The sequence below is a fragment of the Anopheles cruzii genome, chromosome 3 (assembly GCF_943734635.1).
Source record: "Anopheles cruzii chromosome 3, idAnoCruzAS_RS32_06, whole genome shotgun sequence".
Lineage (NCBI taxonomy): Eukaryota > Metazoa > Arthropoda > Insecta > Diptera > Culicidae > Anopheles > Anopheles cruzii.
Genome location: NC_069145.1, coordinates 30018572 through 30044461, shown reverse-complemented (window position 1 = coordinate 30044461; position 25890 = coordinate 30018572). Strand labels below are relative to the sequence as shown.

General features: G+C 49.3%; 5 protein-coding genes across 5 annotated transcripts; all 5 read right to left on the bottom strand.

Moving 5' to 3' along the window:
- Positions 1 to 567: 567 nt before the first annotated feature.
- Positions 568 to 9369, bottom strand: LOC128273099 (calcineurin-binding protein cabin-1-like). The gene is made up of 25 exons (XM_053011017.1): positions 9283 to 9369; positions 9099 to 9212; positions 8908 to 9027; positions 8306 to 8836; positions 8068 to 8239; positions 7906 to 8004; positions 7653 to 7830; positions 7415 to 7586; positions 7102 to 7355; positions 6862 to 7033; positions 6487 to 6789; positions 6258 to 6420; positions 6042 to 6198; positions 5844 to 5981; positions 5491 to 5769; positions 5078 to 5419; positions 4835 to 5008; positions 3719 to 4775; positions 3389 to 3643; positions 3157 to 3320; positions 2615 to 3089; positions 2056 to 2548; positions 1183 to 1986; positions 885 to 1140; positions 568 to 817 (listed from the first exon to the last, which is right to left on the bottom strand). The coding sequence occupies exons 1-25, from the start codon at positions 9367 to 9369 to the stop codon at positions 655 to 657; spliced, it is 7122 nt and encodes a 2373-aa protein (XP_052866977.1). The 3' UTR covers positions 568 to 654.
- Positions 9370 to 9616: 247 nt separating this feature from the next.
- LOC128272910 (toll-interacting protein-like) lies at positions 9617 to 11284 on the bottom strand. Its single transcript, XM_053010795.1, has 4 exons — positions 11076 to 11284; positions 10554 to 10679; positions 10109 to 10486; positions 9617 to 10034 (listed from the first exon to the last, which is right to left on the bottom strand). Exons 1-4 carry the CDS (start codon positions 11115 to 11117, stop codon positions 9768 to 9770), a joined length of 813 nt encoding a protein of 270 aa, XP_052866755.1. The 5' UTR covers positions 11118 to 11284; the 3' UTR covers positions 9617 to 9767.
- A 523-nt stretch (positions 11285 to 11807) lies between these two features.
- LOC128274347 (uncharacterized) lies at positions 11808 to 12657 on the bottom strand. Its single transcript, XM_053012509.1, has 3 exons — positions 12589 to 12657; positions 12070 to 12143; positions 11808 to 11982 (listed from the first exon to the last, which is right to left on the bottom strand). Exons 1-3 carry the CDS (start codon positions 12601 to 12603, stop codon positions 11808 to 11810), a joined length of 264 nt encoding a protein of 87 aa, XP_052868469.1. The 5' UTR covers positions 12604 to 12657.
- A 4612-nt stretch (positions 12658 to 17269) lies between these two features.
- Positions 17270 to 19247, bottom strand: LOC128270193 (uncharacterized). The gene is made up of 3 exons (XM_053007599.1): positions 19209 to 19247; positions 19049 to 19122; positions 17270 to 18971 (listed from the first exon to the last, which is right to left on the bottom strand). Exons 1-3 carry the CDS (start codon positions 19245 to 19247, stop codon positions 17270 to 17272), a joined length of 1815 nt encoding a protein of 604 aa, XP_052863559.1.
- Positions 19248 to 22921: 3674 nt separating this feature from the next.
- On the bottom strand, positions 22922 to 23260 carry LOC128274586 (uncharacterized). The gene has a single exon (XM_053012822.1). It carries the CDS (start codon positions 23258 to 23260, stop codon positions 22922 to 22924), a length of 339 nt encoding a protein of 112 aa, XP_052868782.1.
- Between the last annotated feature and the right edge of the window lie 2630 nt (positions 23261 to 25890).

Genomic DNA, 25890 nt, shown 5'->3' with positions numbered 1-25890 from the left:
TGTAGATGTAATTTAGAGCAGCCGAAGGGTCAAAAGCACCGTAGGAATTGGGGCGTATCTTTGTTCGGGGTAAGCGTATAGTATAGTCAAAGAGAAGGATAGGGAAAAAATCGACACCACGAAACCAGAAACTAAAAGCAACAATCAGAGTTTGGCCTTAAACTATTTATACACCATATGTGTGGAATCGGAAAGGGGGAAAGCAAAATAGCTGCGGTTTCTTTTTCTCATCACAAATAAAAAGGAATAAAGTGTAAAAGCAGAGCCAACTAGATGTTTTCTTAGCGATACAAAGGCCAGAGCGCACACGAGTCCTTCTTATTGAATCGCTCGCTCAACGGAATGGATAATTTGCGGTTCTCGGCATAAATAATTCTAATTTGATTCTCAGCTAATCAAAACAGTTGACGGGATAAATGTCGGATGGGTTTTTTCGGGAAATTGCGCTCGTTACCTGTCGCCACTAGTGAACACGAGGAAGGTTGCTTCGACTTCTATATTATTGTTTCGTTCACTTGCAGTGATGTCAATATGACATGGCCAACCAATCCCAATCATCCCCGAAGAAGTAATGACGATCGGTTTGTGTCACTATTTTGAGCACTATTTTCTAAATTCATGATTATCGATTTGCGACGAGAGGTACCGCGTGGCTCACTCAAGCACAATGACATCCATCGGATCGGTGGTTGCTTTCGCTGGTTGTCCTCCGGAACTCGTACCGATGGAAACGTTTTCCGTTTCGCGTGCCTTGTTCGCCTTCTGGCGCTCGGCCAGCTTTTGTTGCAGCGTTTTCGCTTGCTGCTGATTCGAACTGCTGTTGTGGAGTTGGAAATGGAAATAGTCATTAAGGTCTCTTTCAGGTCGGCAAGTAACGTGTTTACCTTCCCAACTGCTGCAGCATGGTCACCGACGAGGACGGCACGGATGGTGTGGCTGTGATCGACATGCCGGACGTGTTTGTTGCGGGCCTTCCGTAGCTGTCGACTGAAAATCCCGAAGGTAGTGGCGTGATGGTGGCCCCGATACGTGGAATATTAGTAGGGCCGGCCGTACTAAAGCCTCGATTGCCGGCACCGGACCCCACCGTGGTCTTTGTGGAAGCTTTGTTCGATTGTTTCGCCGACTTTGCGCGTCCTCCTCCGGTCGTTGTGCCAGCCCCACCGGCGATGACGCCGACACTGGCTGACTTCGATTTAAGCAAACTGGTCGCGGCCGAGAGGTCATTGCGATTGTTGTGCTGTAGCAGCAACGAACGGGCCATGTGCGGATACTTTTGCAGCAGCTCTGTGTAGGACGCAACTAGATCCATCATACTAGTGCCGGCGCCCGCGGCTTTCTCCGCTAGGCCTGCATTCGGATTGGATGTGGCAGTTGACGGCGGCTTACCTACGCCCGCTGTGCCCATCGGTTGCATTAGGGGCCCAAGCACGGGTTCTATCGATAAACCGGGAACAGCGAGCTGTGGTATTCCCGACGGTGGTGGAGGAGTTGGCCGAGCATATGGTGTAGGGCGTGCCTGTGGGCCCAATGCCTTTTTGCTCTTGGACTTGCGACTCCCTGTGGGTTCCTTTGATCGCGGCACGATGGGACCTTCGCTAGGGGTGATGGTCAGCATAGGCAATGGCGAAGCCACGCGGCCCGGAAGTTGTGACGAGCCAGCGAACGGTGATGATACGCGGTCTCTTTTTTGGGAAGACGACGACGAGCTCACCGTCGAAAGGGTGATTGTGGCCAGTTGATGCTGTTCAAAGCTACCGGGCAAGAGAGTGGTCGGGATAGACGACTTTGCGGATGTCTTTTTAACTCCACCGCCACCACCACCAGCCCCAGTAGGTGTCTGCTGGCCAAGAAAGTAATCTTGGGAACCCATACTAGATTTCGGAATCATCACGGTTGAAGCGGGCAGTTGAGGCGGAGTGTCCGTGTTCCGTTCGGTGTTGGGTGACAGGGCCGATGTCGTTGGTTGGGATAGTTTAAAGGCAGCTGAAATAAAATAGGAAGGCTGCCCTGAGTACAATCCGAATCGCACCAAACATCCCATCAACAGCATACCCAAGTACTCCGTCAGTGCCGCCTTCATCATCGGATTGTTGCCAATTGAAGCGATGTTCGGCATCGTGCTGAAGATTTTAAGATATTGTTGGAACAGGGTAGAACTTGCGTTTGCCGCACTCGAAGGGCCACCGGATGCCGAGCTTGGGCCTGGTGTTATCGATAGTTGCACATCTGCTGGAGCAGTCGATGGTAGCATTTTTGTTACGTTTGATTGTTGGTGCTGTGAAAAGGAAGTAGATGTGGCCATCGTTGACGGAATGGCACTTTTACCACCAGCAGTATCGAGCTTTATTGGAGTAATGGTTACTCGTGACGATAGATCCGTTATCATGCTGCTCATCGTTCCCGATTGGGCCAGCTGATGCGTTGGCATCGGATAGTTGTAGTGTTGAGGAAGCGACCCAAACGGTTCATTTAGCCCAGCGGTTGATGTGGTTACTTTGGACACCGGAACACGTCGGTTTTGTTTCGTCAGCCCCGGAATAAAGTTCTGCAATGAAAGCAGGGGGGACAATATGAGACCAAGCCCGATGAGTTAAGAGAACTGCACAATTACCGCCGATATTGGTTGCATCGGGACTATCATCATCGCCGGAAGATCTCCACTCGTGATGGTCTGCTTGCCACCGTTAGCTGCCGCTCCTATGGGCCCTGTACCTGCAGCGCCAGTGGTCCCTCCAGCAACACCAACGGCATTCTGCTGTTTCTCCTGCGTTTTGCGATAGTTCATCTCGTAAGTGCACAGTTTAATGGCCAGATCGAACATATTGGTGGTTTCCGGTAGCTTTGCCACCTTATCGCTAACGAATGCCCGGTATGCGTCGATCATCACGCTCGCGAAGAGTGGTTCCTTGGGCTGTATGTTCTTCACTATCTTACGGTACGCCTTGTACACTTCGATCATCAGCGACAGCAGATCGGTATCGTTCCGCCCATCGGCCGATTTTTTCAGCATACTCCGGTAGACCTGAACGCAGAAAAGAATCGCCTGCTGGACCAGCTCCTTGCGCTCATAATCGTTGAGATATTTTCTAGAACACAAGAAATTAGCAATAAGATTCTGGATCTACTTTAACCCGATCGAAAGAAGGCGCCTACTTATCTGGCTCCGGTGTACGGTGCAACTGCAACGCCAGTTCCAGCAGAATTTCGTGCTCCGAAAATTCCTTCAACGTTTCCATCAACACAATTACGCACTTTGAGATGTGGGACGCAAAATTGCCCGGCCGGTCGATATCGGACGCTGGAATTCTCCACAAACCCTAAAACGTTGAGGAAGCAGTAACCAGTTGGTATCTTATGAAGATAGAAAGGCATGAGGTCCACTTACGTTGAAAAAGTTCGTAGCTTTACGCTCCGTGAAAAGTCCTGGGATTTGATTGCCCAGTGCCGTGCGATAGTTGCCCAGTAGCAGCTGGCGGGCTTTTTCGAATGACTTGGTCGCACCAGGTGCGTGCATATAATGGTGAACCAGTCGGTACATAGATTTGTAGTGCTCCGGAAAGCGAGTGATGCATTCCTCCAGGTTTTTGATGCAAAGCTTAAATATCGTGTCCCTTTCGGTGGAATTTATCAATTGTTGGTTCTGTGGGGAGAAAGTGCACCGAAAATGAGATTTGAACATCCTTCTATCGCGACCTAGTGAGAGGTCCTAACGTACAATAGTTTCGTCATCTGTCGAAGAGCTGTCGCTGTCGGAATCCGATGATGAATCTGAATCACTGTCCGAAGAGTCGCTACTCGATGAAGATGTGCTAGTTGTGGTAGTGGTCGTTGTTGTCGTTGTTGAAGTTATGGCACTTTCCTGCGAGCCTCGCCGAAGTGCGGGTTGTGCATCGACGAGCTGTTTAATTTCTTCGACCCGAATGTGTTCAACGGGGCGGTGTTGCTGATTTGCCGAAGCCGGCGATGGAATACTCTGATCCACGTGCATCCCAGAAGGCGATTCGGAAGGTGCAACAATGGGTATCTCGGGCTGTGGACTGTTAACCGATTGCGACTGTTCCACGTCTAGCAGGTTAGGACTAGCCACCACACTAGCGGTTGTCTGTTCAGAGCTTATTTTGGGTTCCTGGACGTCCATTGCTTCCACAACACCAACAATTTCGGACTCTGTAATCTTAGCAACCTTTGGAGAAGCAACGGAGGTTTCCATACCAACTGTGGGTACGCCGGGATTACTGTTTCCATTATTTGACCCTGCTGCGTTGGATGTCATTTTTCGTTTCAGCATAGTTTCATTGATTTTGGCACGGTTCACCGCAAACGGACTGGTGGCCAGTTCCTTCAGGGTACGTAGAAACAATCTCGAAGTTTTTTTGTTAATCGGCGAGTGCTGCTCAACATACTTGATGACGGCCGCATTAATACGGTAGAAGATTTCCAGCGCCTCAATCGCTAACGGCGACGGGCTGCTGTGATTAATCTTAATCGGATACGTGGCACTGCACTCGTACAGATACTTGGCCGACTTGAGGTAGTGCGTCAAGTAAACGGCCGGATGTTCCTTTTTCTTCTCGGCTATCTTACCCAACATGTAATGATGGAGCCATATTTCGTCCTCATGATTGTTGCCACTCTCCTGCTGTTGCTGCTGCTCCGGTGGTGCCTCTCCCGACGACGTTCCCGCGAAGCTCATCTTTTCTAGACTCACCTTATTGAAGCAACTAAAAGCGATATCTAGGCAGCGCTCCTTGTGCGTTTCCACAAGTGCAAAACTGAACAAATGAACATCGGTTAGATAAATTGTGGAAAGTGTCCTTCAAATCCAATTTACCTCTCCATCGAAAGTGTGTCACTCAAAAGCTTCAAACTACGCGAGCAGAAGGAGTGAATGTTGTACGCGAACGAACCATACTCGATCCACAGTTGTGAATCGTCTTCGTTGAGTTGCAAACATTGATCAAAACACTTCATCCCGTTGTCGGTTTCATCCAGAAATTCTTGCAACCTATTTGTATCATGTTGGTTATGATTATCATCTCTTCATACGACCATACGAAGCGTGATGTAAACTTACGCTATCACTTCGGTCGAATTGAGTTTCGTTTCCACTCTGCTCGCTTTCGACAGCGATATTCCTGCCCACGAGTCGAACCGAGACGGTTCTAGCGCCAGATCCATGACGTAGTACTTGATCGCCCGCGTAAAGTCGCGACTCTTGAAGTAGTAATCGGCCAACAGGTAGAAAATGGGTTTAATTTCACTCTCTAGTACGTTGGCCGCATCCGGCAGAGTGTTGCCTTTGCCGTCGATAAATTCCGATATCGGACGGGACAGCTTCACGATATCGATTTCGGACGGAATGAGCAAAATAATGCGCTGCAACAGTGCCTCCATGTCGGCGGAAATGGATTCTAGCCTGCAGGGACAAGAGAAAACCGGAACGTTTGTGGATCGTAACGTACAGCAGACTGCGCGTTTGGTGCTTACTTGTACGAGTTGAATTCCGGCAAATTATCTGGTCTGTAGAGATCAAACAACTGAATGGCCCGTTCCCAGGTGAGCGCAACCTGAACGGCACAGTGATCCTGGATGTGCCGCAAACGTGGACGTTTCTGGGGATATCCGTACAGGCAGTACGTCATTTGCTCTAGATACTCGTTCAAAATCTCACGAAATGGTTCCAGCAGAGGTGACCGTATCTTTGGTACAACCACATCCAGCGTGTGGAACAGAAGCCCACTGTCCCCTTTGGAGCACCAGTTTTTCCTGTCATACGAAAGAGGGAAGGTTTAAGTCATAGTTTCACCGAAGCATTATGGAATTACAGCTTTTGAACCCACTTTCCAAGCAGCTCGTGTGCCACGAAGCACATCATGACGGAATTACAGAGCCGCTCGGGCTCTACTTCGAACGTTCCATTCTGATCCATGATGCAGGAGCTGCGGTTCACCTTTACCAAGCTTTCCAAGTCGTCTTGCCTGTAAAAACATAGGGAGCGTGTTAGTTTGACGGTTAGATGCACCCGGGACGTGGATTACCTTTCGAGGATGTGGTACAGGATAATCCACGCTCGCCAACACTCGATGAGACAGAGCTGGGCCGTGTAATTCCTTTCCACGCTCGGGTCCAGCTGGTGTGTGAGCAATCGGTGCAGTGACTGAATGAGTCTAGAAAGGTTCGCTCCAAGTAGTTCGACTGGAAGAAGGAAAACCTCGTAAACACCGCGTATGTCCAACGTGGCTTAAAATACGTACACATGAAGCATCCTTCCTGTTTGATGATCGATACGATGTACAGCAGCGCAAAGTTTACATTGCTGGCCCACTGTCGTGTCTTGCGGCTATCGTGCTGAGATGCCGCCGTCACGAACTGGTGAACGGAGAAGGTAAAGGATTTTTCTGACCATACGAAGCACCCCTAAAGCGTAATAATGTATAATATTACTTTATAAATAATATACAATATAATATCACTGCCACTTACCTCCATCTCCCCGATATTCCAAAGTGACTCCAGTAGCATCTGGGATTGCGTGACGAGGCTTAGAAAAGTCTCGTTCGGATTACCAACGGTAGTGTAGTAGCGAAGGGTATCCTTTAAAATATCAACCACCTGTTCGAAGTCCCCATCTTCGTAGTGACGCTTGACCTGTTCGATGCGCAGTTTGCGTTCCGTTTCACCAATTAGCTCACGGATTTTTTCACCACTAATGCTAGTGTTGGCTTGCTGATTTGGGAAGCTCAATTCCACCCGAGCGCCATCAGCAGTACATATAATTTCTTGGAGCTAGAACGACAGAGAGCGAACAACAATAGTATTTCTATGCGATTGTGGGCTAGCTCCACGATGGCAACCTACCAAGTACAAATGGTCGAGCGCGGCATCAAAATTTTTCACACTGCAGTCCAGAACGTAACCAATCCACAGCAATCGGATGCGGTAGATAGCAATAATTTTATCGTTGCCCAAACTTCCCATATAGAAACGGCATCGATGAAAAATGGAATCGTCAAAATCATCGAAAATCCCACTAAGCGGAAGAGAAACAACAAACCGTTTGAAACTGAGTTCAATAATCCCGTAGAGGAAAGTTCTTACTTCTTGTGCTCCTCACTGGGGTTCGCTAGTCCCGCGTCCAGTTTGAGTTCCAAGTAAAACACAGATATTTGGAATATTTGCTCCAACCGCTCTTCGGAAAGCAAATTCCATGCATCGTAATCGGTGTACTGCACGAAGGATCGGTGCACCTTGAGGTAGATCGAACGTAATTCTGCTTTTGTTGCGATGCCCCAGGACTTCGAAACGTGCATAAGAAATCCATACATCAGCGCGTAGACATCGATCTCGTTTTGCTGCAAATGGAAAGATTCATTTAAATATGGTACTCTTAAGAGCGGTACCATGGTCAAACCTTCATTTCGCCTATAAAGTTCTGCACATTACACTCGCTGCAATAGTCTGCCTGGTTTGTGACGCTTTCCGGAATGGCCACTTCACTATCCTTACATTCGGGACTCTCGTCCTGAGGCGCAACCTCTTTTGTGTCGACTGTGAAGGCTGATCCTTTAAACTGCTTCTCTTCCCTTTAATGGTGAGAACCCTTATGATCAGTCCAATCTTTAAAATATGTACGTTACAAAAATACTTACGATAAATGCTGTTTGAGTGATAGTCTGAAAAATGACTCCACCGTTGAATCGGCCGGATCGTTCAGCTCTTGGATGCTTTTCTTGCGGGTCGAGCGTCGGTTTTTGTGCCAACCCCACTGTTCCAGAATTTTCAACTCACTTCCTCGTCGCCTTGATTTATTTTTCTGTTCGTTAGCGTCTACGGAATCGGGAGAGTAGGACAAACGTCAGTACCTGGACCACCGTTTACGGATTAATATGTGAACGCTCTTACCAACTCCAGAATCGGCACTGTCTGCCGCAGAAGTACCGTTACCGTTGGCGTCATCGGTGGTTTTCGTAAAGCTAGCAGCCATCGTTTCATTTGCCTCATCTAAAAGACGTCACGCATTTCTATGTCTCGTTTCAATCTACTAGTGAATTTCTTATGGCTTACCACAAGTTTCGTCCTCTTCCATCTCCATTCGGCTGTCTTCCTTCGCTGTGATCAAATCGGCAACGCATTCGGTGGCCGCCGGTGTTTCCTGTACATCTTCTTCCATCTTTTCAAGTTTTTCCTGATGATGCTCACAGAAAAGCGTTTCCGTATCGAGTATGAAAACGCATCTCTAAAAGGCAAATAGCGGAGAATTAGCAGATTACTCAAATGCGTGAGCCATTAGGGCTTAACTAACCAAATCCAGTTCCTCCATGCGTTCGTTTAGCTTTACTAACATATTGCCGATCGTCTCGAAGCTAAGATCATCTATTTGCAGCTCCTGTTTGAGTATGTCGGGCATGATGGTGAAATCGGGCGGTTCGTACTTTGACTTCGGAGAAAATAGTTCATCGAATGTGGCCAACGCCAACGCTAGTGGACGGCGTTCTTCTTCCGCCTCGAAATCGGTTATCGGTGGCATAATGAACACGGTGTCGAGGTAGGGTAACGTTGACTTGAACCGCTGCCGGATGGCTCTCAGCACATCGGAGTACAGTGTGCTTCGGGTATCTTTCCGGTGGCACTGGCTCGCCCATCCGTAAGCTTCTACGACGTTGGATGCACTGCAGAACACTTTCAGCAATCCATCCATACTCGGCCAGTGGTTTGGGTTTCGTTTTAAGCACTTTTCGAAGTACAATTTGGATATTTGCAAATGGCCGCTCTTCAGTGCCATCCGTGCCAACCGGGACATCGTATAAACGTCCGTTTCATCGAGATCCATAGCCTGAGGTGTAACGAGACGTAGTAGAAAACCCCGGAACATGTGTACATGCTGATGGCAAAGAAAAGGCTTACCTTCATGAGGAACTCTATGGCAAGAGCCTCCTTCTTCTGCTCTTCGTAAATGAGACCAATGTTTCGGTAGCAGTTATACTTAACTGCGAACAACTTACTGTCCGTTTGGGTGGACGTGACCTACAGTGGACAACAATTAGCACGGCTAGCACCGGATAGTCGATCTGAATGTGAACGGTTTTCTCACTTACATCGTGTATCACTTGCGTTTCCAGAAGCTCGAGCAACAGTTCCAACGCTTCTTGCTGTCTGTTTTCTTTTTTCATCTGCAAAGCCCTCACGTACTCCGAGATGGCAATCGTTTCCTGAAGCAAGAACACCAGCAGTGCGTCCCAGAACATTAAAGGTGCTAGGTAAATTAAAGATTAAACTCACCTCCGCCTCTTTCGTGACAATAAGCTCACTATCGAACCCATTGCTATCATCGGATTCCTCCTCATTAAGCGCCGAAATGCGAATCATTTTGCACAACTAGTTTCAAGCCTTTCACGCTACGCCGGCCCAGAAGCAGAACGCAGAGTCTTTCGGCGGCATCCTTTGAAATTGTTTACAATTGCGATGACAGCTCCGATGCTGTCAGTTACGTCAGTACGGTTTTCAGTCACAGCATCGTGATTCGAGGTTCAAAACAAAACAATCGATATTCTCTTTTTTTGTGTTTCCAGACTGGTTGCTGCGAGCAATGGAACGAACACTTTTTGAATTACAGATCTAGCGTAAGGGTATTTATTAAATATACAAGCATCCGATAATATTAACACAAACATCTAAACGTTGGAAGGTTTGACCAAATAGGCCCCCTAGTAGCAGCATAGCGCATTTCCGGTAAGCACTCTAATCCTTCGGATATTGCGCGAAATTTAGCTGCTCATCTGGAGGAGCGCATTGATGACCGCATCTCGATCCTGGTTGTTGGCTACGGCCACCGACTTGATGACCTCTTTGTCGACCTGAGGGAACATCTCGTGGATGCGTGTCAGATCTTCGTCGGTAAGCACTGGCGGTGGCCGTGCGACCTGCGGTTGATTGGGGGCCACGAAAACCGGCATCGGAGTGCCGGTGGCCACGTTCGGTACGAGCATAACGGGTGCGTTGGTTTGTATCATTCTCGGTTGAACGACAACGTTCTGGAGTGGAAGTAGAACAAATGGAGAGGGGTTTAAAGACAATTTTCTCCTCGATCACGGCCCGTTACACTCACGTTAAAGCTCATCACCAAGTCTATGCTGCCCTCGAGCCCTTCTCCTTGTTTTCCGCTCAGCAGATACCACTCTTCGTGCGTTTCACCACGAAGCACCGACTGGGGAATGCGAATTTCGGTCCATGCAATCAGCTCGTCCATCGAGAAATTGCACTCATCGTATACTTCCATGGCAATCGTATCGACGCCGGCCGGTAGCTGGCAGTGGATAACGCGGTTCCAACGAGGGTTTCTTCCGCCGTTCGGGCACGTTTGTGTTTCGTACACAAAGTGCCCGATCCGCAGGCGCACGTACGGATCCATCCGCGTGATGCCATAGTTTTTCACCAGCTTAGCCTGCGCTACGGTAATGCTCAAGCGACCGACAATATTGGGAGCCTGCAAAGAAATAACATGACCCTTTCAATACGCCAAACGATTCCACCGCCGCTCGGCCGCTTCCTACCATGTACGGGGAGCAGGAGTTATGGTGACTCTGGAGGGCCAAAGCAGCTTGCCTGTCCGTAACCTCCTGGATGTCTTGCGCTGTGGTGACGCGTAGAAATTCATCCGGTAGCGGGCCCAGATAAGCCTAGGGAAGTAATAAACGGCAACAAGTTATGTACACGTCAATAAAAAAACATGATTGCTCATGCTCAAATTGCTAGGCGATGGTAGGGAAGCAGTGGGAACAACTCCTTCATCGCACGCACTTCAGGGGCTTCTGGCAATACCGGGGAACACTGAACAAAAGAAAAACTAGTCGTTCATCGGAACGGGGATTAGATGAATGTTTCAACAAATTCCAATCCAACATAAAGCACGCTGCCTGCACAGTGACGACACGGGGCCATTTCATACACCGTGCGAGTGATTCACGCAGACAAAATGGATCGACCCCTTATCACTGATAGAGAACGGCGTAGATAGAACGGGAAGAGATTGCAAAAGGGAGCCCGAAATGATAGCGGCAATGCGAAAGATTTACCCGTTTCCAGTATTCGTTCGATCTTGGTGTCACTTCCTCCATCGTTATGGCAAGGCTTTTGGCTTCGGGATGACCCTTTTTCGGTTTGCGAACAACAAAAACACGGCCACCAGCTGCTTCTCGTGCACTTACACACTACGCAAATGGCACTAGGGACTCAACTATTGCTACCAATACCCGCAGAACGGAGTAATAGTGATTTAGTTAGTGTTTGCTCCGTTGGTTTGATGTTTTTTGTGCAACTTCGAGCTGCATTGAAAGGTCCGTGACAGTCGCAGGTTTATAGTGAGTGGTTCAAGTACGATTCGGTTGAACTGAGACAACGTTGAACCACGATCCAAATTATTGTTTGTTTGAATTAGTGATTCGCGTAATTTTCACAGAAAACAATCTTCTAGTGTGGTATAAAACCCTATAACTGGTGCTGGTGAAGTCAATGGCGAAGCTGGTGCCATTCCAAATGGTGCCATTAGTCTGAATGTTGAACTGTAATTTTGTTTCCAGCATTGAGACATTCATATCAAAAATACACTTACAGAGTTCACCGGGATTATGGATGAAAATTATTTGCGCGGTATATTTCTTTCTATTCAAAGCTGTACAGTAAAATGGACGCCACGCAGAGCTCGTTGTTTTATGCCTACAATTTATTGATAACGCTACTTTTTGGTTCCGAAAGCCTAAATACACGCACTACGTGGTGCCATGGGGATCCATCGTTTCCATCCCTCTTCAGAGATAGGACAGGTAGCTGGAGGAACTACCTTTCTTCTTCCTTCCGTAGTCCCAACCGTGCTCGTCGTCGTGCGATTTGATGCTTTTCACCGGAATTCCCACGTGCACCGTTTTAACGATCGTTTTCGTGTGCAAGTGCGTATGATGTTTGACTGGCACGTGGATGCGGATCCTGCGGAAGACGAGATCGGTCATTGAAAAGGGCCATGAGCGAGCATAATTTGCATGCTTCGTTAGGCTAATGGTGCAGTGCTCTTACTTGGCATGGTCCGGAACGGGATGAGTGTCGAATGCGCAAACAAGCATGGTGATTACGAAGAATAGTGCAAATGCCTGTTGATAAGGAGAGAAATGATATTTAAAACGTAAAGCAACGATGGTAGTGTCTTTTCTGGAGCCATGCCCATTTTAAACGCCCGTTTTTTATGCCTATTTTCAGTTTACACTATCGTCAAATGTACTTCCCAGTACTGGCCCTTTCGTCGTTTCAAGAACATCTATCGTACTACTTTAAGTAAATGTTTCACACAGCATGCCAAAAAAGGGTAGTACCGAGTCGTGTGTTACCACTTGCTGGCATTAAAGTCCATTTTCGTGTTATCATCTCAGGTATGGTGAGCATTTCCATTTCCAGCCCATTTTTTATCAAACTACGTTAATTTTTTGAAACACGTTCTCGGCACTAAATAACATTTACAATCCCTTTCTTCATTTCTGTTCGGTTCTTCACAACGTATGCACTTTCGGTCACAGTCCTCTATCTTATGGGATTACTTACAATTTTTAATGCCATATTGTGTGTGTTTATAATTTCACGAAATTTCACCGCACACTAATCGAAGATCTTTCACAGACGACTAAAACTTAAACAAATTTCGCCTCGGCAGAGCACTCACTACCGCAATCAGTACCAGAGTACCAGTAACTCCACGTGCTGACCGACCGTGCACATTAATCACTGTTGATGACTGCGATTTCCTGATCGGGATTCGTTTTGGGTCTGGTAGCGCCGCCGCGTGCTGCGTGTCACTCGGTGTTCGCCGTGTTGTTGTGGCCAGTTTTCCAAAACGTCCGATCTTTAAATATCTACATTTGCAGTCCACGGTGAATGGGTAGAGAAAGAGAGAGAGAGAGTGAGAGAGAGAAGAAGCCCGAGCACCACCCAGAGAGCGGGGCCAGCTTTGTGCAAACTCTCGCCCGTTGCCTGGAGCGGTGGCGGTGGCCGTTCCGTAGCCTTTACCGGATTCGGCCAATCTTTACCGCGGAGTTTGGTGGCTTGGAACGCCTTCCGGAAAACACTGGTGGGGCATCGTACGCCCGGTGGGGCTGACATACAGGCACACGAAATCAAATGTTATCTGCTGTTATCGCTTTCCTCTTCCATCCCGCAGACAGACCCGTCGTCCGTCCCGGAGCAGAGCGAATGGGCGAAGTACAGACGACGGCGAACATAATGCCGATTTTGCCCTCCCTTCCGGATGCTGTGTGTGTGTGGCCCCAAAGCCCGCGTGGCCCGCGGTCAAGCGCGCCGAGAGGGAAATTTGTGCGATGGTGAAGAAAATTAACAAGCGGGCGCGCCGCTCAAAGCACAATAGAAAAGCGCAATTAAAGGCGCGGCGAGAGTTAAGGGGACGCTTAGAGGGTACCCGGGGCGCTTCAAAATCGCCGACGAGTCGCCGATCATCAATGTCTAGAAGGATCGGTGGCAGTTAAAGAGCTGCTGGAGGCTGCCGGCAAGGGAATGTGATACCAAACGCCGATGATTGGCGTCATTCGGGACAAAAAGCCGTAATGTTGGCACGTAGTTCTACGACACATTGTTGTTCCTTTGATTTGTGTTAATAAACTCAACGCTCTTACGAAGGGTGGTTTACTTTAGCCACAAGCGCAACCAGCTCTCAGCAAAACTGAAAGCATAACAGCAATAGAAGTGGCCTAACTCGAGCCGTATGCCAAACTAGTTCCTCACTAGAGTATCGTTGAGCGGAATCATGTTTTTCTCTTTCCGCTGCTGAGTGTCAATCAAAACGAGGCCAAATATAAGCACAGACTCCTGGCCCCGTCTGCGTCAACAGTGGTGGGCCGGTTTTCCCACCACGGGAAAAGCATTTCTTTGCGTTTCGCAGATTCCTGGTGTAGGCACCCAGCGGGCAAGGGACTCCGATGGCGATTTTATAATACCTGGTACACACATGCCAAATGGAACGAGTTTCTACAACTTATCTTTCCTGCTCCATAATAGGAACGCCATACGGAGAGATAAACCCGTTTCCCGGATTGACCGAGATCGCGTGAAACGAAGGGGTAGCTTCTACCAGGCGGTGCTTCGATCGGGCAAGATCGAAGTTTCCAGAAAACAGGAACATATCACTATTACTTTTCATTGCATTTAATTTAATAATATCGGCAAAGACAGACAGAGGTAGACAGCACGTTTCTCATTCGTCTGCGCCCGATGCCATGCCTCCGGAACCATGTTACACCATGTTCGTCCACGTCGTATTATTTGTCTCCGTTCCGTCCACTGTTTGGTGTGAAAATCACGTCGTTACATGAAATTCGTAATGAATTACGATTCCCATTTAGTGCGACGATGGGCGGTGAGCGGTGTTTAAACTCCGATCGGATCGGAGAATCCGTATTGTTTTCCTTTTGTTTTCCTTTTGCCTTTTTCTATTTTAATTGCTTGGTTTTCTGTGTCGATCTTTGCATACCAATACCGGGCCGGGGGCCCGTGGAAAACGACGTAACGACGGATGATTCCGTTCGATTGCGTAACTTACTTGGTCCGTATCTTCGCACCTCATTACGCACGTCTTTGCTGTTGTTGGTCGGTGTTGTGGCTACGAAAAATAATGCCCCTCCCAATGATGCTCATGATGATGGATGGATGGATGCACTCGAATTTACGATAAACATTATCGCTTTCTAGTACTTGGCCCCGCGGCGTCTGGCCGTGAGAAACGGACCGATCACGAGTGCCACCTGATCGCCATGCCTGCCATGAAATGAACAACGATGAAACTAACCCACATACGCTACAAGATTTGTTTGTTTGCATTCGTTTATGTTGCGCTTAGGCCGAGTGCCTGAACGGCTGGTGTTTTGCGGTCAGTTCGCTTCCCGCAGTGCCAAAAGCTGAGGCGAGAGTTCATCGCCGCTGCGCCCGTTGAAGTCCTTTGTCCGAAAGCCTTCTCTGTTTTCGCTTTCGGCAATGAGTGGATTACTAATCAACGCATCCATCGCGAAACTTTGCGAACGTAGATTAAAAAATGTGCAATTTTCTAATCAAGGGGGTTTTTGTGGCATTAATTAAATTTCTTTCACTCCGTTGTGCCGTTATCAACGGACTTCTCCGGCACTACGGCAGCTTAAAATAGCCCCGTCGATCGGCTCTGTCGGAGGATTCGACCGCTAGTTTCCGTTTCCGCGTGTATCGCGAGAAGCACACGCGCGCGCAGATCACGGGCGAGCGGGAGAAAACAACCACAACCGGCTTGGTGGCGGGGAAAATCCGGACCGTTTGAAGAAGATAATGATAAACAAGCGGGAGCGGGAAAATAAGGGGAGTAAATGTTTTCGCTTTCGTTGCACATGCGCAGCCGATGCTGATTGCACGCGTGCGCGCGCGCTTGCGCAACGATAAAATATGTTGGTGTTCTTTTTTTTCTCCCGGCTCCCCCTCCCAACAATCTTCCTTATCCCGCACGCACCGTGGCCGCACCGTCTCGGCATTGCATCAGCGGCCGTTCGGGATGCGCGATTTAAATGTGGCCGATTCTCTTGGCTTCGTTTATTTAATTTGTGAAAAACATTTATTCGCCATATCAGCCGGTTCTTCGGAAAGCCCAGTTCGGCGGGGCCCCGCCCCCGGGGCATCCAGATGTCGGGGTGGCATTTCCAGTTTCTAGCCGCGAGCCAACTTTTCTTTGCGCACTTGCGGCGATCGATCAAGCGTGATCACGCATACAGCGATCTGTATCATCATTGGGTGGTGTGCGCTGATGGTACCGTTTCGCTGGACCCGCTGAGCCTTCGGGCACACACACACGGTACGGGCACTTTCACTGTGGACGGTTTATATATTTTTTTTCGCTTTCTTTCTACCTTATTAGCCTCCCACTGTGACCCTGCACTGCATCTGGTTGATTATAGTGCGCGAAAAAAACGAACAAAAATCGTGGTTCGAGTTGTTCGAGAAGGAATAGGAAAATGTATCCCATCGTCGACGGCAGGCGGAACCGATTGCGTAGGCCCCAGAGGCCCGAGAAAGAAAGCGAATGAACCCAGGCGCGGTATGCTAAGCAACCGGGATCCATTGGACTGATGTGTGGCCGGGCGCCGGGCGATTCTTATCATCGTTTTGATTGGGTGATTTTCGAGCCCTAGCCCAAACTAATCAAAACCTCCATTCCAAGGTGCAGTGCGGTCGGCAGCGTGTCTAGGGCCGTGATTGAATCTGAGCCGATTTTGCCGATTGAATAACGAAAGCGAAAAACGAAGGAAACCCACACGGTGGACCGACCCGGTGCGGCTGGCGCGTGATTGCTGCTACATCAAATGACCGGAACCGACCGGAAACGGTCCTGCCAGGCCATGTAATGGCATCCATTTTATGGGACGATTTTCGTGTACCATTTCATGCCTTTGCTCGCAAAGCAAAGGGCAAGGTTATAGGCTATGGCCGGCACGGGGTAGCGTGACGTAGCGATGGCGGGACACACCGCGACCCGACCGAAGCCAGAGCTCCGTTTGATGTGAGCCCGTTCGCTAGGGGAGCAATAAAAAACTGGTCCGGCTGTCCAGGTCCGAATTCCGAGATACGGTGCACGGGCCCCGACTACCGCGACGACTGGCTGGCCCGGTTCGAGAAGATTCCGGATGGAAAAGTACAAAGTGAAATAAAACCCATAACAACGGCCACGCTCGCCGGCCATAAAGAGCTCACGTCGTAACACCGAGGTGATGACAGGTAACCGTCAAAGTGGGTCGCGTCCGCGGCTGGTGTCCCCGGCCGGTGTGTGTTCCTTCTCATTTCCATCACAGCTCCGGCCCGCGAAGACACTTGTGGCGCTGGGCGAGGATGATGTAACGCCGTCGTCTGCGGACAAGGAAATCGAGCAAGAGACGCGTTCGCGAAGCGCCATGCTGGGGTTGATATAATTTTATTTCTCATCCGAGCGGCCAGACGGAGGCTTCGCGAGGAAGCAGTCCTTCCGATCGATCAACGTCACCAACCGATGATCACCTTCGATCGTTCACGTTGTCGCCCGGGTTTTCACTCTCCTAGCGGTTAGCGAGATAATGTTTGGTGGGTCTTTGGACGTTACATAACCTAAAGATCATAAATAGACCAGTGCGCGACTTAAATAGCATAATCTCCTACCCACGATCGCGATAAGCATACGACGTTAAATAGTAATATATGATATTACTGCCCCATCCGATTCCAGCGTGCTTCACCGATAGATCTGGTCCGGGTTCTGCTTTAGTGCGTCCTTGAACTTGATCGAACCCCGGTTCCGGCTGTACTTGGGGTCAAACTTCTTCTTCGCGCGCTGCTCGTGCTTGACCGAGCCGGAACCGAAACTGTCGCCACCGGTGGAACCCTTCCCTGAGGTGGCCGGAGGGAACCTTCGGTGACCGGAACCGGTCGGTTCCGTGTGCTTGTGGGACGCTTTTTGTTTCTTCGTCGTCGACGTCGTACCTTTCGTTCCTCCTGGCGAGGCACCAGTCGGCTTGTGAGTGGTGGTCGAGGTGGTTCCGGTCGTACCGTCTGCACCGTGGCCCAACTTTGGGACGAGCTTCGAGAAGCTTTTCTTCGCGAAACTTGGCCCCACGTGCGGCACGCTCGTTCCGATGTCCGACGGTAGTCCGGCAAACGTCGTGACGGGTGGCGCCGGCTGGGTGCTGAGCTCCTGGAGCAGTCCCGAGGGCCCGAGCGGCTGAGTCCAGGGGCTGGCCGCAAACGGGGGCGCCAGGGTGCGATTGTAGTGTACCTCGACGTTGCTGTACGACTGAGCGAGAGCGCCGGAAACGATCCCCGCCGGTTGCTTACCGTCGGCCCCGTAGAACATGGTGGCATCGTACGTTGGTCCGTACCGCGGATGGGTGGACTCGTTTCTTGGCCCCAGCGGTACCTTGGGTGGTGGGCTACTGTGGTGCTGGTGGTGGTGATGATGCGACGACTGTTTCGTCGTCCCGCTGGTGGTAGACGAAGTGGACGAGACGCAGTTCCAGCACTTGGTGCGCTCTTTCGGTGCGCGCACCTTGGGGCGGTGTTTCTGTCCGGGCGGAGCTGTGGACACGGTAGACTTCAATGTCCCGCCGGTTGATGGTTTCGATTTCGCTGGCGGCTTCACACTGGTGCTGTGGTGCTGAGGACGACGCTTGTCCGGCGATACGGTTACCACTTGCGGTTCCGAGTGTTGGCTGGCCGCATCGAGGACGCCCTTCGGGTTCCGGTTCGGCGAGATCGGTTGCCAGTCGCCGTCGTCGTCCGGGAACAGCGTGTGGATGGTGGCCTCGACCTTCAGCTCCTCGCGTCGCTCTAGGTCCCGGATGACGGCGTTCTCGAAGTGTTTGTACCCCGAGATGCCCAGGTCCGACATCAGCGAGTCGTATTTGGCCGGTGAAGCGGCCGACGATGAGTGTCGTCCACGCTTTCCGTGGCCCTTGTGACCGCTCGACTCCGGGCCGGTTTTGTAGTGACCCACCACCTGCTTGCTGACGAACGGCTGGCCGTAACGGAGCTCGTTGGCCGTCCCATAGTGGCCGGGCGCACTGTGGAGTCCCGATGGCCGGGACGCTGCCCCATTCAGCAGGTTGGACACGGCACCCGGCGCCGATAGCGAATGCTGCAACGAAGAGGTCACCCCATTGACGGCGTGCGCCAACTTGGAGGAACCGATCCCGGTCTTGAGGTTGTTGATGAAGTGATGCAGTTTGTTCTCCAGATTCGTAACCGTGGGCACATAGTAGGACCGCTTCAAGGACCCACCGCCGGTGTGCCCTGCGCCGCCAGGTTTGGAGAAAGGAGCAGGCTTCACGTTGGACACCTGCAAATCGTTGGCCGCACTAGGAATCCCTTCCAGCAGTGCCCGGGATTGCCATCGTGGCGGTGCTACCGACAGGTGACTATGTTTTCTCGATCGTCTGGAGCTGCGATTGACAGTGGGAGTCACTCGGAAGTGTCATTCGTTTGGACCACAACCGGTTTTTGTTTTTGGGATACTCACGTTCCGCGACTTCCAGAGACCAAAACCGCACTCAGCAGTAGACAGACCAGTAGCTGGCGTAGGTAGGCACTATGCTGCAGTTGACAAAGGGTGGAGAGAAACATTTGAGATTTTGACCTCCATAGAGACGATCGATCTTCGGCCACCGCGAACCACTTACCGCCTTCCGGCCGATCCTCAGCGCTGGTGGCCGCGCCATGATGAACGGAAACGATAGCAGCGGTGTCCGATTGCTTCGCACGTGGTGCTGCACTCGGTGGACTAGAGCAGATTGCTTCGGACTCTCCGATGGTGAGGTGTTTTTATAACTTAGCTAATTGTGCTAAGCTCAGGAGCCACTAAACGCTGGGCCTCCCACCACCACAGGGCAGTTCGGTTATTGGCCGACCGGGCCCCATTCGTTGCACCATTTAGGAAGAATTCACACCCCGAAAGCATCGCACCGCGGCGACGCCAAAACGGAAGGAACTGCTGCGAAAGGAAACGGCTGCACGAGGTCCCCCGGTCCAACCCGCGGCACGCGCAGGGGAGCCAGCCACAAGCCAAACGATGGACTCCGCGAGGAGCACAACAACACCACGGTGTTAATGGCCTGATGGTCGCCTGACTGCGCGAGTGCTTCGAAGGATGAGCCACGCGCCGCCCCACGTTACGCACGGATTGAAAAGTTTATGGAACTTCCGATCACATAGTTCCAACCTGAAACCCCGTTTTAACAATCTTGTGAAGTGCGCTATAGAATCATTTCCCCTTTTTGCTTTAATGTCAAAGTGTGTGGAGACGATTCTTGTGGTTCGATAAATAATTTTATGGTTTCCTTGATTTTGATTGAAATTATGTTTATTGTGAAAATTATGGTGGCTATTTTGCCAGTTTTGCCGTACTACAGTAGTTTAATGATTTTCTCGTGTAGGGTTATTTGAACACGCGCACGCACCACTTATCAATCGATGCATCACTCGTTGAAGCCAGTGGGCCAGTTCCTTTCGCTTTTTTTTCGCCAGTACATCGATCGTTTCCTCGGAAACGGTTTAATGTTTCGCGCTCTCGGCGTTGCATTTGCGGCTTTTGTGCTTTGTCTGCGTGTTACTTATCGCATGTTGGTCCGTGGCGTATGTTGCAACACGAACGAGTGCATGGAAGAAAGATGCAAAACGGCCGAAAAGGATAGCGGCCGCTTCGAGTGCAACGTTTACTTTCATTCGATTATCACAGACCGCGCGCTGGGAAGGGCAGACGGGAACCGGAGGACGCTTCTCCCCCCCGGGGGGACCGCCAGAGCAGTTGGCGTGGCGTACGTCTTCACGCCTGGCAGGATCGACGGAAGTCTGCGGTATGTCTGCCATGCCGTCGGTGGTGCATTCCGAGAGCCGAAGCAGAATTGAGTTCATGCGTTGTTTGTGATGTACAAAGCAGCGGTACGAACGGCCAGGGAGTTTGCTTCCTGGCCCGACGATTGAACTTGTACGCATTGGGGTGAGTGCACTAAGGACAATTCAGGTTTACTTCGAGCGATGGGGCCGCAAGATTTAAGCAGGAAATATTCAACGGACTGTATTTTAACCCCCGCTGATAGAGCAGTCGGTAACGCTCTTCGTTGTCAGCGCAGCTGGCCTGGGTTCGAATCCCGGGATCGGTTATCACTCAACCGGCCATGGTTTCTATTCCCGATACCGGCGTGACAGGGGGGTTGGCGCGGGGCTAACAATCCCGTCCGTAAAAATTAAAATGTTACAGAAAAAGAGCATCAGAGATTAACATTGTCTCTGGTGCAGGCCAAGACTGCTCAGCGGTTGTAGCGCCAAAGAAGTAGAAGTATTTTAATCCCGAACTATTGTAAATTAATATTCTAGTTGGTTACACATTTTATTATATTCGGTCTACTATTCTAAAGCAAAGAAAATCTAGTAACAATGGAAGGTTGAGACTAAAATTAGCGTGAAATAAACAAAAAGCGTCACGTTATGCGTAATAAATTAATAAACAAATAATAGTAACATGATTTATAGTACAAAGAAAGGATTACATTCAAAACAGGAGTACGCACTTGTCTTAAATCTACGAATGCGTGAACCCTTTAACACATCAGAGGAACTGAAGGATGTGTTCTAAACGAAGATAAGTCAACCAGCACTGCCCGGCGAAGTGAATTCACAGAATTTCACAATCCAAGCGGCGCACCATTGGCTCTACCAATACCAATAGCCATCGCCTACGGTACTAACGCGGTAGACTCGCGTATTCCTCTGGAGTCATCCACTGCAGCGGACAAAGAAAACGAACCAATAGGAGCAAACATTTGGCATTAGGAGCAAGTTCCGGTTACTTACCGAAGTATTTGCATCTTTGCCAGGTACAGGTCCATTGGCGTCATCGAGTCCATCGCCATACCGCCGTGGCCGCCGTGGTACTTGTCCGCGGTACTATACCCAAGCACCTTGTAATCCGTCTTCTGGTAAGTGCGGTGGTGAACTGGCTTGATGCGGGTCTGCGTCGAGTGCACGTTCTTGTACGTGATCGGCACGTGAAACACCAGCCGATCGCCACCGATCGCTGACTCGCACACTCGCACACTGCACAGCAGGATCACGATCAGCACGGCGAATTTCTGTCATGCCGGAAAACGAAGGAAAAAAACGTATAAAGATAGTAGACAGGTTTTCGTAGGGTGCCGCCGGTCCTTTGGGGACCTTCAACCGGACTACGTACGGCCAACTGTTTCATGGTGCAAATGTTGTCACTGTCGATTTTACTCCTAATCTCAGTCACTCAAGTAATGGGAAGAAAGTTCCCATGGGCTGCTGCCTTTATACCTCCGGTGGAGGTCTCAGGTCGTCCGAGAGAACGTTCGAGGAAGAGGTATCACTACACATCGAAATTTAAGATGCATCCGCGGAGTAACTTTTCAGCTACCTACCTGGCGCCGATCGATGGGGTCGGATTGCAGTCAACTTTCAGCTCAACGCCTCAACTCCACGGACAATGACCACAAATGAATTGAGCAGTAACATGGGGCCGAAAGAAAGTCCGATGAACGCATTGAACCGGCAACGGTATGAACTGTCATTGACATTCACTCGCAGATCGTGTACGTTTTTAGCCACAGTTTTAGCCTAACCGTGACACTTCACGGCCCGCTGGTAATGTGCGATTGTTCATGATCGCCGGGACCTTTGCTTTGTACTTCGTTACATAATTGGCAGTGCGGCACGAAAGTGACAATCCCGATGGCTGAAGGGCACAACTAATCGGTCGTGACTAATGACGGGAGCCCGATGTAATAGCGGAACCAACAACCGCAACTCTCCAACCGGATTTAAGGCCATCAAAAATTGGTTCGTCCGATTTGCAGAATAAACTTTGTTGAATAATCAATAGAGCTGCCCTCAGCATTATTCACTTAATGTAGCAGGAGAGCTAAAATGGTCGTGTAACATCAAAATACAATCTGTTTATTCAAAAAGTAATTTATTTACGTTTTGCGTTAAGATACTTCTTTTTCAACTGTTCTGGAATATCGCGTAGAGATTCTAATTGTGAGTCAAACGACCGATTATTCGTCCAATTCAGTCACGTTGTTCGGCTGGTTGTTCTTCTAGAGTTGAGGATTTTTTCTCCTAGATTAGGTTAGATTTCCGGGAGACTATCAAGTTGTTATTGATTGAACATGTCAAAGAGAAGTGGGTCTTTGGCAGCAATATCTTTAGGGAAACATTGCATTTAAGTTATGCCCGTAAAAAGAATATAAAAAAGTGAATTGAGAAAAGTAAATCCTAAGATATAAATTTTTATACAAATGTTTTTTCTGTATTTAATGTAGTTCTATGTTCTAGCCGCGACAGGTCCTAAACCTAAGTAAAGTGCATACAATTCCTACATCAACCCGTACGCCTTTTTCTTTTTGGATTTTTTCACCGACAACGGTTCACTTCCGCTCCGCGGTTTCACGCCGAACGATTTGTCCCAACTGTTGTAGCCGATGTCGGAGAGGTACTTTGTCTGGGCAAAGTTCGGCAGCTGCAGCGCCTCTTGCATCATCAGCTGATCGGACAGCTTTTTCTGCTGCCGATAGTAATCGCGCAGGTACTCGCTGTCGGTGGCCAGATCGCTTGATCCACCGGTGGTCAGGTGGCTGGCAGGAGGGTCCATGTGGTTCCGGTAGCGCATCATGAGCTCCTGGGCGATCTGCGAGGACAGTTTGTTCTGCACCATCGACGAGAGTGTGGCGGCAGCGGCGGCCATCATCGCCGGTCCCGCCGAGGAGGACGCCGACGAAATGGCTGAGGCAGGGGACGTGGCCAGATGGGTCGGGATGGCCGCCGAAGGCATCCACATGCCGTGGTCCGTCATCGGCTGGTCGATGAAGGCTGCCGGTGGGTGCTCGTGGACGATCTTTTTCGGGTGGTACACGTGCATGAACTTCGTCTTGACGTGCACGTGCCGATTGATGATCTCCGGGACGTGCAGCTTGATGTGGACGCTAGGGTGATTGCAGAAGGGAGTGTTGTAGAAAATTACGATACCATGTGCCACCAGGTGCTCCACTACTCACTGTTCCGTATCGTCATCGCCGTAGCATTTATTTCGTAGAAGCGTTGTGAACACGCCCAAGCTAAGAACCATTTGCTGTAGATTCATTCTTACGATACGGCCTAAATCTGGCAACAAATCGGAAGCAACGGACGGAAATCAACTTTCAAACTCTCCAACCCTACTGATGGTTACATCAGTGCACGAACTGGCTTAAATACAGTTATTACAAGATCTGCCGCTCCGTGAAACGATCGCTGGCTGACCAAGCCAACCGGAACAAAACGTTTTGTAACTCGGTAATCGATAGCAACGATATCGCCGGGACGCCTCGCATCTCGCAATATATCCCTGGTGAATGCTATTGAATGTCGCTGGCTGCTGAGCAGTGCTTCCGCCGGAACTATTTCCAGCACGCAGGTTGGGAGTGGTTCGCACATAGACAGTCCAACCGAGATCGTCTGCGCCGTAGGATGGAAATGACTTATTGATTTCACTTCCATTGGGTACGGCGACAATTGGATCGCAAGCTGGTAGTTTGTTGTAGAACTTACGTCACTGCTTACGGTCACTCGTTGACATAATAATCTAAAAGCACCGATCGTACGTGTCACAAAATATTGGAACAAAGCATTAGACAGCGTTCGAATTATAATCATATTTCACATCTCACAAATTTTATAAAACGAAGGACAAAAAAATCATTACAAGTTCATAAAAACCCGGTTTGTTTCGACAAATCCGTTACGTGAGTGTGCCGCTACCAATTTTGAATAGAATCATTTCCGAACGAACCGTTAGCCTATAAATGCAACGGTTTCGATTCAAATAATGATGCACCCTTTTCCAGCCAAAGTAATCCTATTTAATGTAACCTAGCAACAGGAAACCCAAATACCTTGTTCTGTGTTCTTCCTCATCAGCCAGCCATCAACCTACTGGTTCTAGACCCAGAACCCAGAAAGTCACGCAACAAAAGGTCTACCGTTCGCTAATGTCTTTACACGATCGTTGTAAAAGGTTGTAAAACTTAAAGCCCACTGGTTATGGCATGCTCACACAGGATTACAAATTTATTGTATTCCAATAACCTAAAGAAAGGGTAGCGCTCATCACTCGAATGGCATTTCTTGGCTGGCCATCCATCGATCGTAAGAGCTCCAGTTGACTTAGCGGATCGTCTCCGCATTTAAATATTAAATTCAAACACATTGTTTCCACCCGGATTGCATCTTTCGAAGTGCAGCTGTACAACGGTACAACCGGTGCATTCTCGAGCCCTATTCAACTTTGGACCCGGTAAGAAGTCTCTCCGAAACTAGAATTCGAGGGCGATAAGCGTGAAACCTTGGCTGCCCGGTGGTGTTTAGGAAAGAGAAAGTGAGTCACACTCCCCAAACGGTGTACCCCATTTTGGAACCTTAAACTGCTGTTTGCTTTCCCATTGCGACCGGGCACAGTTTAGAATGGTTACGATTCTTCCCAAGTATCATAACTTTTAGCTACTTCATTCACCATCCTAATAACGCTTTAATTTAATAGCCTTAAAGGTCGCCGAACTTCGAACTTTCATCATCCGCGCGCATCGCAGTATTGAGGAAATGTTTGGTTTCCAAATCTTCGGTAACCCGATGGGTTACGACAGGTTGCAGGCCGTCCGTCCGCCGGTCGGTCGAGTCGGGCAATATTTCAGAAAAAAGCGGATTTAAAACCCTTCGATCCTTAATATTGGTCCTGTTCTCCTGCTGCTGCGGTCTCGCTTTCTCATTCTGCCGGTCCCACATTTGAATGTCGGACAGATAATATCTTAATCTCTTTTCTTTCGGTTCTACGCCCGGCCAAGTGTATAAAATGTGTGTTTGTTGTTTTGTTATTATTTTCCTATTTCCATTCCTGGCCGGTGTCCACCCCGCTCGAGACAGGAATCTTGTTCGGCAACATTTTTGGTCTTCCTTGTACGGTTTCGAAAACTTAAAAGGCGTCCCCCGAACGCTGCACTGCGATGTTACTGTCAAAAACGGTTTGAAAATGCTGTGTTGTTTGAGTTTGGCCGACAACTTTTGGATTTTTCTGGCGGTTCTGATTGGCGTTAAATTTGAGAACCATTTGGTAATTTAAAAGTATTAGAAAAGATGTTTACAAGCTAGACTCACAATCGATCGATAATTTGAGCGATCGAACGGTGTTCATCGATTCGAAAGTATCGTTGAGTATTTCATCTTCGATTCCAATTTCGTGTAAATGTTAAGTTGAGAATTTTTTTCTTTGTGTAACTTCTGTCGCTTCTAGTTTTTAAATTTACGCATAATTAA